Source organism: Theobroma cacao, chromosome 8, assembly GCF_000208745.1.
Source record: "Theobroma cacao cultivar B97-61/B2 chromosome 8, Criollo_cocoa_genome_V2, whole genome shotgun sequence".
NCBI classification, from domain to species: domain Eukaryota; kingdom Viridiplantae; phylum Streptophyta; class Magnoliopsida; order Malvales; family Malvaceae; genus Theobroma; species Theobroma cacao.
This window is the reverse complement of record NC_030857.1, coordinates 5523902-5535078: the sequence shown is the minus strand read 5'-3', so window position 1 is coordinate 5535078 and position 11177 is coordinate 5523902. Positions and strand designations below refer to the sequence as shown.

At 35.8% G+C, this 11177-nt stretch overlaps 2 protein-coding genes across 9 annotated transcripts; one reads left to right on the top strand and one right to left on the bottom strand.

Annotated features, from left to right (window-relative positions):
- LOC18592195 (2,3-bisphosphoglycerate-dependent phosphoglycerate mutase) lies at positions 776–5092 on the top strand. Of its 2 annotated transcripts, none has more exons than XM_018126360.1 (9): positions 776–1211; positions 1843–2105; positions 2397–2620; positions 2855–2973; positions 3114–3270; positions 3401–3502; positions 3600–3719; positions 4567–4619; positions 4736–5092. In XM_018126360.1, the coding sequence occupies exons 2-8, from the start codon at positions 1844–1846 to the stop codon at positions 4609–4611; spliced, it is 1029 nt and encodes a 342-aa protein (XP_017981849.1). In that variant the 5' UTR covers positions 776–1211; position 1843; the 3' UTR covers positions 4612–4619; positions 4736–5092. The 2 variants fall into 2 exon arrangements, with proteins under 2 accessions (XP_017981849.1, XP_017981848.1); XM_018126359.1 differs by having other exon boundaries at positions 777–1211; positions 4567–4629.
- On the bottom strand, positions 6273–10476 carry LOC18592194 (random slug protein 5). Of its 7 annotated transcripts, none has more exons than XM_018126313.1 (7): positions 10196–10470; positions 10040–10112; positions 8972–9064; positions 8657–8833; positions 8146–8244; positions 7417–7659; positions 6273–6932 (listed from the first exon to the last, which is right to left on the bottom strand). In XM_018126313.1, exons 3-7 carry the CDS (start codon positions 9044–9046, stop codon positions 6513–6515), a joined length of 1014 nt encoding a protein of 337 aa, XP_017981802.1. In that variant the 5' UTR covers positions 9047–9064; positions 10040–10112; positions 10196–10470; the 3' UTR covers positions 6273–6512. The 7 variants fall into 7 exon arrangements, with proteins under 7 accessions (XP_017981802.1, XP_017981804.1, XP_007018839.2 ...); XM_018126315.1 differs by lacking the exon at positions 10040–10112 and adding an exon at positions 9886–9964 and having other exon boundaries at positions 8972–9066; XM_007018777.2 differs by lacking the exon at positions 10040–10112 and having other exon boundaries at positions 8972–9119; positions 10196–10476.

Genomic DNA, 11177 nt, shown 5'->3' with positions numbered 1-11177 from the left:
TAGAGTTTATATAGTTAATCATTCTAATGGATTTATTAATTTTTTTTATAATTTTATAGGAAAAAGGATTAAAGATTTCAAGTCAAATTAGATTTATTAAAAAATAATTTATATATTAATATTTATATATTATATTTAAAAGTAAAAAATTCTCTCTATAATTTAAGATTTTATTAAAAAAGTCAAAACTTAAACTACTCTCGAAACCTAAAGTGATGCTTTCTCTTCTCGATCTTTGATTACGTTCTTCATCCTCTCAAAGCAACTCATTTAAACTTCAATTGTAAGTAAATTTTAAGCTAATTAAGTTTTTAAATACTTCAAATCTAAATATTTTTTAATTAATTTGATAGTTTGAGTTTATAATTATAATTTAGTTAATAATAAATAATATTACATATCAAATAATATTTTAAAAATATAAAATTATTTATTTATTATATATATTATTTGATTGTTTAATTTTTATATTTACCTTGTGATGTGTGAATGTTTATATTTATTTTTTATTAATGAATATAAAGTTATCATATTATTAATGTTTAATAATTAGAAGAGAGAGATTCGAACTTTATTCTTTAGACAGGAGATCATGCATTAATCAATGAGCCAAATACTCGAGTGCATCATATTATTAATGTTGAACTTAATAATTTGTCCACTCAAAAAACAATTTTCGATCCGCCTTAATAAAAAATTACCCTGACTGAATAAAAACAAAGCAGAACATAAAGGAAAAACCCATAAAATTTGTGTCTTGTTATAAGAAAAAAAGGACACTTGGTCGATTGTCATTAAGCTGCTCCAATTTCCAAATATGTCCACATCTAAAGAACGAAACAGCAACGATGGCAACATCAACGGTTGTTCCTATAAAACCTGAGAGTGTTGCATCTTACAAATGCTAAAACAACTCAAGAGTTTTCCCTCTTTCTGATTTGTTTTGGGCTTCTTTGTCTGTTGAAATTGACACGTAAAAGCTGTGACTCGTTATTAACCAGGCCTCCATCTCCTTCTCCGTCAACTTTTCTTTCTTCTTCTCCTTGTAATAAACTCTGCCCCATATTCGCATTTTTTCTTTGCCTCGGTTTCTTCGCTGTTGGCCTATATAAACCCGAAGGTCAGCTTTTTCGTGTACCCAACAAGGCGAACAACCTCTTTTCTTTTCTTCTGGGATTTTCATTTTTGGTTTCTGGGTTGTTGTCTTTAAGGTTTGGTTCCATCTTGTACACCATATTTGTCTCATTTCCTGGATTCATGTTGTCTTGAAATTTTAATGTTTATTTGATTTATGATAGAAAAGCCCACGCCGATAATGTTGAATTTGCGTCTTTGACTGGGATACCTTTTCGATTCTTGGATCTGCCTGCTTATTTTTCAATATAGGTTATTTGCTAATTATAGTGTTTATGATCGACTTCCAGGTAGACAAAAATTTGTCGTTTCTTCATTTTTTTCTTATCTCAAATGAATTGACTTTTCTAGTGTTTTGTGGTGGCGTAGTGATCCTAGAGAGGTCGATTGTGTTTACTGAGCTTGTTGCCTCCCCTTGAATGTTGTTGGAGCTTGTTAAATGATTAGGTTGTTAATCTCTCCTAAGTCTACTTTAACTATAGATTTAGAATGAATACAAACCCTTAATGGCATAATTACGAGTTTCCTGATAGCAATCATTTGTTCCAGCCTCCTTTTCTCATTTGGTAGGATGGAAGGGCAAATGCACTATTCTTGAGCAAAACATCAGTTTGTCAATAATGAAGACTTTCTGCTGTATATTTGTGCTTCATTTTGTCAAGTTATGGAAGGTGTTCTTCTTACTACCTGCTTATAATGAACTTTCAGAATGGCCAATGCTATGTTGCACCAAACAGTTGGTAGTCTTCACCTTCTCAGCAATTCTGGAATTCATTGTGAAGTTGGGAACAATTCAGTAAGGTTGCTTCCCAAAGGTTTTAAGGTGGACGTTGGGTTCTCAAAAAGAGGGACTTACAGTTCTGGAGAGAGGAAATTCAGTGTTATTCAAGCCTCAGCTTCCCAAACTTCTGTTTTTGATCCTGTTTTATCTCCCTCAAAAATTGGCACCCATGAATCTCGCAAGAAATCAAGTAAGCCAGACCATTGTAGACATCGTTTCATATTTAATTTGCATTATAATAGATCAATGCACCATTGTTTCTTCATCACTATAAGCTAGATCCAACTGCACTTTTTAGCCTTTCTTCACAAGTTGTTTGGGTAGCACAAATCCTAATTTCTCAAATTGCAATGGCAGACTGCATAAGCACATTGATTCCCAACTGATGTAAGTGATTTGGTATTTCCTCATAACTTGGGGAACAAAGTTGGGTTCATTTTTGTTAAACCTTCTGATTTTTTCCCCCTGATATTCATTGCAGATGAAGCAGCTTTGATACTGATTCGCCATGGTGAGTCTTTATGGAATGAGAAGAACCTGTTTACAGGTTGTGTTGATGTGCCATTAACCAAGAAGGGGGTGGAAGAGGCAATTGAAGCTGGCAAGAGAATCAGCAACATACCTGTCGACATGATATACACATCGGCACTAATTCGTGCACAGATGACTGCTATGCTAGCCATGACTCAGCACCGCCGCAAGAAGGTAACTTGAGGAAAAATAAATTATATTGCACCTAAAGTTTAGGTGCTAGTGACTGCTTGGTGATACTGGGGACTTGATGCTGTCATCATTGGTCATTGGTAAAATCATGGACGTGGTTAAATGGATTTGAAGTTATTTAAAACCCCATATTTCCTTCCTAACAATCCAAGTGTGGTGATTTTATTGTTCGTCTATTTATTAGATTGATAACCTTTTAACATTGACTGTTGGCAGGTGCCAATTATCATGCATAATGAGAGTGAGCAAGCAAGGGCATGGAGTCAAATATACAGTGAAGACACCATGAAGCAATCAATCCCTGTTATAGCAGCTTGGCAATTGAATGAAAGAATGTATGCACTTTGTCTTTTTCTCTGTATCAAGAAGGATGAAGTCATATTGCTCGTGCTTTTGTGATTGTCCTCTTACTGGATGTCTCAAATTTTCTCAATTTTATTTCATGAATGATTCATAAAGTATCCTTCCTGTGCAGGTATGGAGAATTACAAGGTCTTAATAAACAGGAAACTGCAGATAGATTTGGGAAGGAAAAAGTTCATGAGTGGCGTAGAAGTTATGATATACCTCCACCCAATGGCGAGAGTTTGGAAATGTGTGCTCAAAGAGCTGTTGCATATTTTAAAGATAATGTAACTTCTATATCTGGCTTTATCTGTTATCTAATGATTTTGTCAATCTGTAAGGCCTTAGATAACTTTAGAGATTCAAGTTCTTTAATACAATTTATTAGCACCTCACAACAAATATATGATTTTGCAGATTGAACCCCAACTCCTATCTGGAAAAAATGTTATGATTGCTGCCCATGGGAATTCATTAAGGTCCATTATTATGTATCTTGACAAATTAACCTCCCAGGAGGTATGCACCCTTTTCTTTGTTCCATTCAGGATGTTTTCAGTTTTCCTGGTTCTCTTGTTTTAACAATAAGGCTATATTTGAATTCTTCATGAGACAGGTTATCAGTTTAGAGCTATCAACTGGGATTCCCATGCTTTACATTTTTAAAGAAGGAAAGTTCATTAGGAGGGGAAGTCCTGTAGCACCAACAGAGGCTGGAGTCTATGCTTATACTAGAGTAAGCACCTTTCTGTCTGTATTATTCTTGATCTATTATGGACCTGTATGTAAGTCCATTTACTCTGCTGCTTCTATTTATATGCTTTTGCTTCCGTAGCATGGAATTGATAGGTCAATTCAAGGTTATAAAAAGACTCAGTAGGTATTATTTCATTAGTGTTTTAAGAAGGAAAGGAGATAAAAAGGGGCATGGAAAGCATGAAGCATTTGGGCTTTTGGAATATTTCATTGGCTCTTGCTTTAAAGTTTTGGAGCATCAGGAATAACCTTGGAACTTCTGTGCAGAAACTAAGGAGTTAGCTGTTCAGACTGGTCATACAAATTAAAAATGCTTCTATCATACGATATGATTTCAGGAATAGTGACTTAAGTTTTTTTTTTTTTTTTGAAAGGTAATTGTGACTTATGTTGTCTTATAGGGAAAAACATTTTGGGTCATATTATTATAGATAAGAATCATGATTTCTTCCTCTTCTCAACATTTATTGAATAATCTTTTGTTTGGAACTAGTAGTCTTATGAAGCTGATGTAAAAACTATACTTGTTTTGTGAAGTGACAGACTGAAACATGATGGTACATGGAAATTAACTGATTTATATGAAAGGAGCTTTTCTGGTTGAATTCTTAGGGTTGACATTAATCTGGAAATTATGCTTTATGTTCTTACCTTTGGTATTATGGGTCTTAACCTCAAAAGGAAAAACTAGAAAAGTTTCAGTAGAATTAATTATTACTAGTACTATCTATATCCTCTTGTTTTGAGGGACTTATTCTGACCTTATTAGCTGGAATTATTAAGCTTAATCGAGGAAACTAATCGTTCTGCCAATTGAATTTCTACAGAGGTTGGCTCAATACAGGCAGAAATTAGATGAAACGTTGCATTGACATTTCCTGTAAGTATAGGTAACATCAAAATCTGGCTTTCATTTTTACTTTCTTCTGTGTATTAGTATAGTAGCCCCCTTTGCAACTCAAACAATTTTACACATTTTTTTAATCTGTTTTCCAGGGGCTTCCTTTTGCATTACCATCTACAATTAGTGTTGGTTATAATGTTGGACCAATAGCTCAGAAGGTTAGCTGCCGTCCCAGTTGATTTTTCCTATGGATGCGCCCAACCTACTAGTTGCAAGTCCCTGCCTACGTCCTTAAAAGTTCTGGTTAGGTGTCTGTGTCGAAGATACTGAACATTCATACCCTGTAATAGATATACTGAAATAAGCCTTGTTTTATTTGATTTTATTTTTTTCAGTCTCTACGGTGCTTTTAATGATTTCAGTCATTTGTGCTTGTATCGAGAAAATATGGACTGGAAACTCGTCTTTTTATCCAATTTGATTACTTTCTTCCAAGTGCTATTGCATCAGGTTTATCCCTGGGCTCTCTCTCTGGATGGAATGTAAAGAAAGAAGGGAAGATGGTTCGTGTATGTAAAATCCAACAAGACAAGCAGTCAAGCATTATTCCAATGCCAAGGAAACCTAAGAACAACAAAAGCATGCTTTGTATGCATCCAACCCATCTTCCCCAAGAGTGATGAGGATTTTTTTTTTTTTAATTATTTTGGTTATGGTGATCTTGTCGCGACAGAGTGAAGCCCATCCCTTTCAGGATGAAATGCCAACAATTTTCGTTTAAAATAAACCTCATTTATGGCGGCTGCTGACTAATACTAGTAAGTGAGAATCAAACAAAGTTGCATGCCTGAATGCCATCTTGATTTGGAAAAAGCATAGGCTAATTCTGCTCAACTGATGCATTAGCTCGGAGCAGATGTCGGTGCTATGCCCAAATGGGAATGGACGATCCGAGACGCAGCCTAATTGAGCTTATCCAGCTCCAAAACCATAGCTGCGGCACAACCATTTTCCAACTGCACCGACATACAGCCTTTAAAATAATGGGCAAAATGAGCTCTAAATAGCTATGGCCCCTCATAATTAGTTATTATTTATATAAACTTTGATATAAAATATTATAACATATAAATTATATATTTAATTATATATATATATCATTATGAACGAAGTTTGTAAGTTTTAATATTATATTTGTAAAAAAAATAATGATAAAATTTTAATCCATTAAATCAAAATCGAACCAATCAAAAAAATTCTATATTTGATCGGTTTAATCTTTCTTTATATTTGATTAATTTTAATTAATTTTTAAAAAATAATTATCTATTTGATCTTTAAATGTAATGAACCAAACAACTCAATTCACCCATTTGCTCACTCCTACCTTATAGGAAAGGAGAGGCTTTTTATAGATGGAAGCAGGCAGTGCCCACTGCCCCTCCCACCTTTTCTAGTTTCCCATGTGAATGTGAAATGGGGGAAAAAGACAAATCTCATTTGTCACACCTTCTCCGCTTGTTAATCTTGGACCCCATAATAATTGTTTTACGGCAAGATCTCAAAAGCTAGTGGATAGATTTTAATCTTTGAATGATATGAATATTCTAATGAAAAATATTGGAACTCGGAACAAATACTACGAACTTAATATTAGTAGATTAATAATTAGGGATGTGCATTATTGCGTCCATATTTGAAGAACCCACATTTTATTTTGTCAAATGTTAAAACAAGCTCACGAGGCAAGAACTTTCAGCTAATCATGAAGATCAAAGAGTTGGCTTAAAAGGGATAAAAACAAGCTCTTATCCAAGGAAATTCATATTTCTAACTAAAAAAGCAGTCAGTCAGCGAGGCCGCATACAGTCAGATCATCATAACTTATTACCTCAGCCAAGACAGGCTCAAGCTTCGATCCTCCTTTATCTAATGAACTTCCCTGGAGCCATTATCACTGCCCTCAGTAACCAAGACTCCTTTATTGGGAGGGAGGCCTTCTGAATCTGAAACATGACTCAGGGAACTGTCTACCTTGTCATTGTCAGAAGCATCAAAATCAGAGTTTAAATTGACAGAACTCAAATCAACCGAACACGTTGGTGCAGGTTGTGGAGCTGCTGATTGAGGATTTTCCCTTGTCCAAAATGCGGGAATCCTCTTGTCATCTTCCCTCATCCTCTCGGCATACTTATTAACGTCGAAACCTGAATCATCATTCCCGCCAAATGCAGACTCTAGCTTCTCCATATCAAAAAGATCCTTCACTATTTTCTTGGTATTGAGATCATCAGAGTAGGCAAATTTTACTTTGTTCTGAGTCTTGGCCTCTAAAAACGGTTTGACCACCTGCAAAGGAACAAAGTCCCATTGGCAAATCAAACTCACATATAAGGCAGAGACTAATGGGATATAACAGCATAATAAGCTGTCCTTAAAAATATACAAAACGAAACAAAAAAATGGCACTGAACAGCATCAAGAGATATCTTGGATAGTCAAAGACCAAAAAGGCTTGCATAGTGCCAGGGCTAAGTGTAGGAATGAATTTAAATTTCAGGTTTATATTAACATGAAAAACAATTGGCATAAAACAACCAGAGTGCTGAAATGTCTCACACTAGCATGGGCTGAAAACCAAAAGGAATCATGTATCCAAATTCCATATGAAGATATTAGCAACCATCATCTATGCTTAAAAATAAATCTTTGTACACAGTGCATATTTGTGAGAGAAATACAGAGAACCCAAACTCACGGATATGATTTATGTTCTTGAAAAGAAAAAGCAGGGGAAAAAAGAAAAAGAGCCAAAAAGGTCAAAATGGGTTACCGTCCAGAATGGTTCAAAGAACTTGGGAGGGTTGTATAGTATTGCCACACCCAGGCGCTCTGGATAATGGTCTTGTAAAACATGTGCTGTTTCCCTTGTCAACTTCACTGATATGTGTGACATGTTGAAGCCATTGAAATCTATCAACCAGACCATCTGCTCCTGGTCTGGTGGAAGATTTACAATTGCATTCTCCATGCAATAAACCAAATACCTAATCTGTCCTTTTGTCGATTTTGAGTTCTGCAGTCAAAACAAATTTAATTAAGTTGTTAAGGCTAACCAATACATGGCTAAATGGTATGCCTTTCAAACTTGAATCTTATTGGCAGATATGGTCCCAAGAATATGAAATGAAAAAGTATCTTTTCACTACTAGTTGCTTCATGGTTGACTACACAATAATACAAACCCACTAATCTGTAAGACAAACATGTCATCCCACTAATACTGTTGGCAAAGGACAACAGTGTTCTTATTAACAGCTTAAGAGGCATTGAAACATCCTATGGTTGGGACAAAGATGAGACACCATCATGACCAAAAATCTTAAACTATTAGATTGGGGTGTATCTTGTATATATGTCCTTTGTTCCTTTATTTTTTTTCTGTGATGCAGGATATCTCCAAACATGAACTCTAACACCTTTCGCTCAAAATTGCTTCAATATTTATGTAGTACCGATTTACTAATTCCATAGATATAGAGGTAAGCATGTGAGACATAACCTGGCAACTGGGTCTCATGACAAGAACCGTTCTTCCATGCTTGTCTACATAATTTGATCTGTAGATCTTCCCCGTCTCTGCTTCATGAGCAACCTCCTCCTACATCAAACAAAAAGTTTAACATTGTAAAATCACCATATGTCAAAAGAAAAAGGTTTGACCTGAAGCAGCTGTATATTCACACAGAAAAGGACAAAGCTCCTGCCAAATAACCAGAGTTCAGTCCTAAAAGTAGATTGGGCTTGGGTTACTCTCTAAGGGTTAAATCCAGGGCACTTATGTTCCTAATTCAAGGAATTATTCTGTGTATGAAAACAAATGCAAAGAATGCTACCACTAAGAAAGATCATCATGCCTTAACTGATTATCAATAGCGCAGTACACAACCCTATATTTAAAACTAAAAAGGATAACCTGTCACAAGCAGAGTGAAAAGGTCAAATCCTTAATGCATTTGGTACTTCCTATTCAAAACTACAGCTAATTTATAGGAGAATGAATTGTGGCATACCCAGCGAATCTCTTCTGGTTTGTATTCTGCTCTCCATTTTAAGGTCTCTTTAAGCATTTTAGTTGCCTTCTTGACATTCCAATTCTGTGCCCTTAAATATCTTGCAATGGCTGCATCAGAACAATAAATGGCCAACTTCTCAGGCAATGGTCCTACCAACCTTCTTATCTCATTAATCTGCAAATATCAAAAGGTTCAACTTTACTCTCCACAACATCCAAGTAGCATTTTCATGCTTCAACTGTCAAAATCTGTCTAGGCCAAAATGAAACCTATGAGATACTAGCGATAGGGGATCATATCAACAGAAGATACCTTTGACTGCTGCTCTTCAGATGTAAGAGACTTCTCGCAGCCATTTGAAGAAGATTTCTTTAAACCCGCACTCATAGTTCAATAGATGTCTCACTGTATATTTACAGTTAAATGCTTCAGAATTGTAGTATCATCAATCTCAGTCTCACTACATCCACAATTTGTGTTGCAAGTGCAAGCTTGTGTAAGAAAAAGCAAAAATCATTATCTTATTTTCATGAAAACGAGAAATTGCATAAGATCATGAAGGATGCAGATGCGTGAAATAACTTTCTTCTCCCACTAAAGCTGAATAAACTTTTCATATTCCATCATTTTTGTATATAAATGAAATGCGAATTCAAAATTATCAGATACGCTTAGCATATATTTCTTCGTTTGCATGTGTTTGTCAACCCTGCCTTAACTATTTATAACAACAGTTAGCATAAGACTGCTTCTTACTACAGCTTTTCTTTTCTTTTCTTTTTTCCTTTACATCCTTAAGAGACCATCTCTGTCACAGTGTGAAATAGCTGACAAGATTGCAGTGCTCTTGCCAGAGATAGACAAGTGGAACCATTTTTAGTTTCTTCTCTCCCTTTCTTTCCCAATTAATTGCATCTAGGAATTGTTCTGTAAGTTCTCTTTGGATCATAGCAATTTCTAGCAACTATCCATAATAGGAAACAAAATTACTGCAATTAGTGAATGATCCGTTTGATCAACCAAGTGACTTTAACCACACTCTACTTCTAAGTGCACTGGAACCATGTAAAATGGATCGACTTCTAGATTGCAAACCCAAAAACGTTGAGCCCTTCTCTAAGTTAATTATCTTATATAGCAAGACATAAACGCGAAGGTACTGGGATCGATTTCGATCGACATTAACATAAGCTTTGCTAACTTACCTCCGCCCTCCCCCCCCCCCCCCCTCCCTCTCTTTTTTCTTTTGTTGGTCCAAGCAAAGAAGAAAATATTCTAATGTGGCATAGAGTTGTGCATCTGGGACTGAAACAATTCAACGAAAACATTTCAAACCAACCATAAGCACAGGGTTCAAGTCACGTTGTTGACAAATCTAACCCGCAGATTTAGTTTATTTGATATGAACGAGTCCAACCAGCTTAAATATGAAGGAAAAGATAAGAGAAAATTTCTGCAGTTGAAAGTAAACAAGATGTCAAGATCCAAAGACCAAAAGTATGTTGCATTTATGGTAAATAAAAACGGGTAACGAACCTGAGCAATTCAAGGAATAATGGAATAAGGACGGATCTTCAGAAGGCAAATAGAGAGAGAGAGCTTGGGAGGGCGCAAACTGAGATGGTAAAAACCATACAGAAAGAGTCAACTCAAGCCCAGAAGAGGGTATCCCTTAGAAATAGGAATGGTGAGGTGGTTGCTTAGGAGAGTTTTGGTGGAATATTACTTGGATCCACTCATATGCAATCGAATCAAGAAACCGGGAAATTTGGGTTCCTTTTAATCCCCCTCCTTTTGTTTTTTTCTGGCTTTTGTGGAATAGTTGTGCAAATTTAGTGAAATCGTGATTGTTTTATGGTTCGGACTTTCTTGGGTCACCATGGTAGAAAACGGGGGTGTTTACATTTAGGTGAGTGGTAAATGTCAGAATCAACCTTAGGGAGGCCAAGAAATATGACCAGTAACTAACTTGTGGGAAAATGTAAATGGGGGTGGAATTGACATTTTGTGAGATAATATAAAAATGTTTGGGAAAGCAGACAAAGCAAAGCTCAAGGATACGATCATAGATTTTATCAGATAAAAAAAAGGGATTATAATAATAGGCCACGAATGCCCTCTGAAAGATTTCCAGATCCCATCGGACCCCTGTTTTTATCTTTAGTATCCACAAGGTTTTTTAAGGCCGCTGGGTTAAGTCGGGGTATTCATTTTTTCTTTTTTTGGGTTTTCCTTTAATTTTGACAGCAAAGCTTAGAACATTGAGACATTTTCGTTGCCCCCACCCGCTTTCCAGTCCTGTCGGTAAGGCGTACAAAGCACGTGCCTGAGGAGCAAGAGGACAAATAGTGTCCAACAGAAACGAGGAAGCAGCTATCCTAATTGTCTAGTGCCTAGTTCGAACTTTTAAATTTGAGCATGCACTGATGCTGTTCATTGCTCATAATATTATTAATTTTTCCCATTACCTTGGGCTCACCCACCCTACACTACATCATCCCAGATGGAGATAAATCAT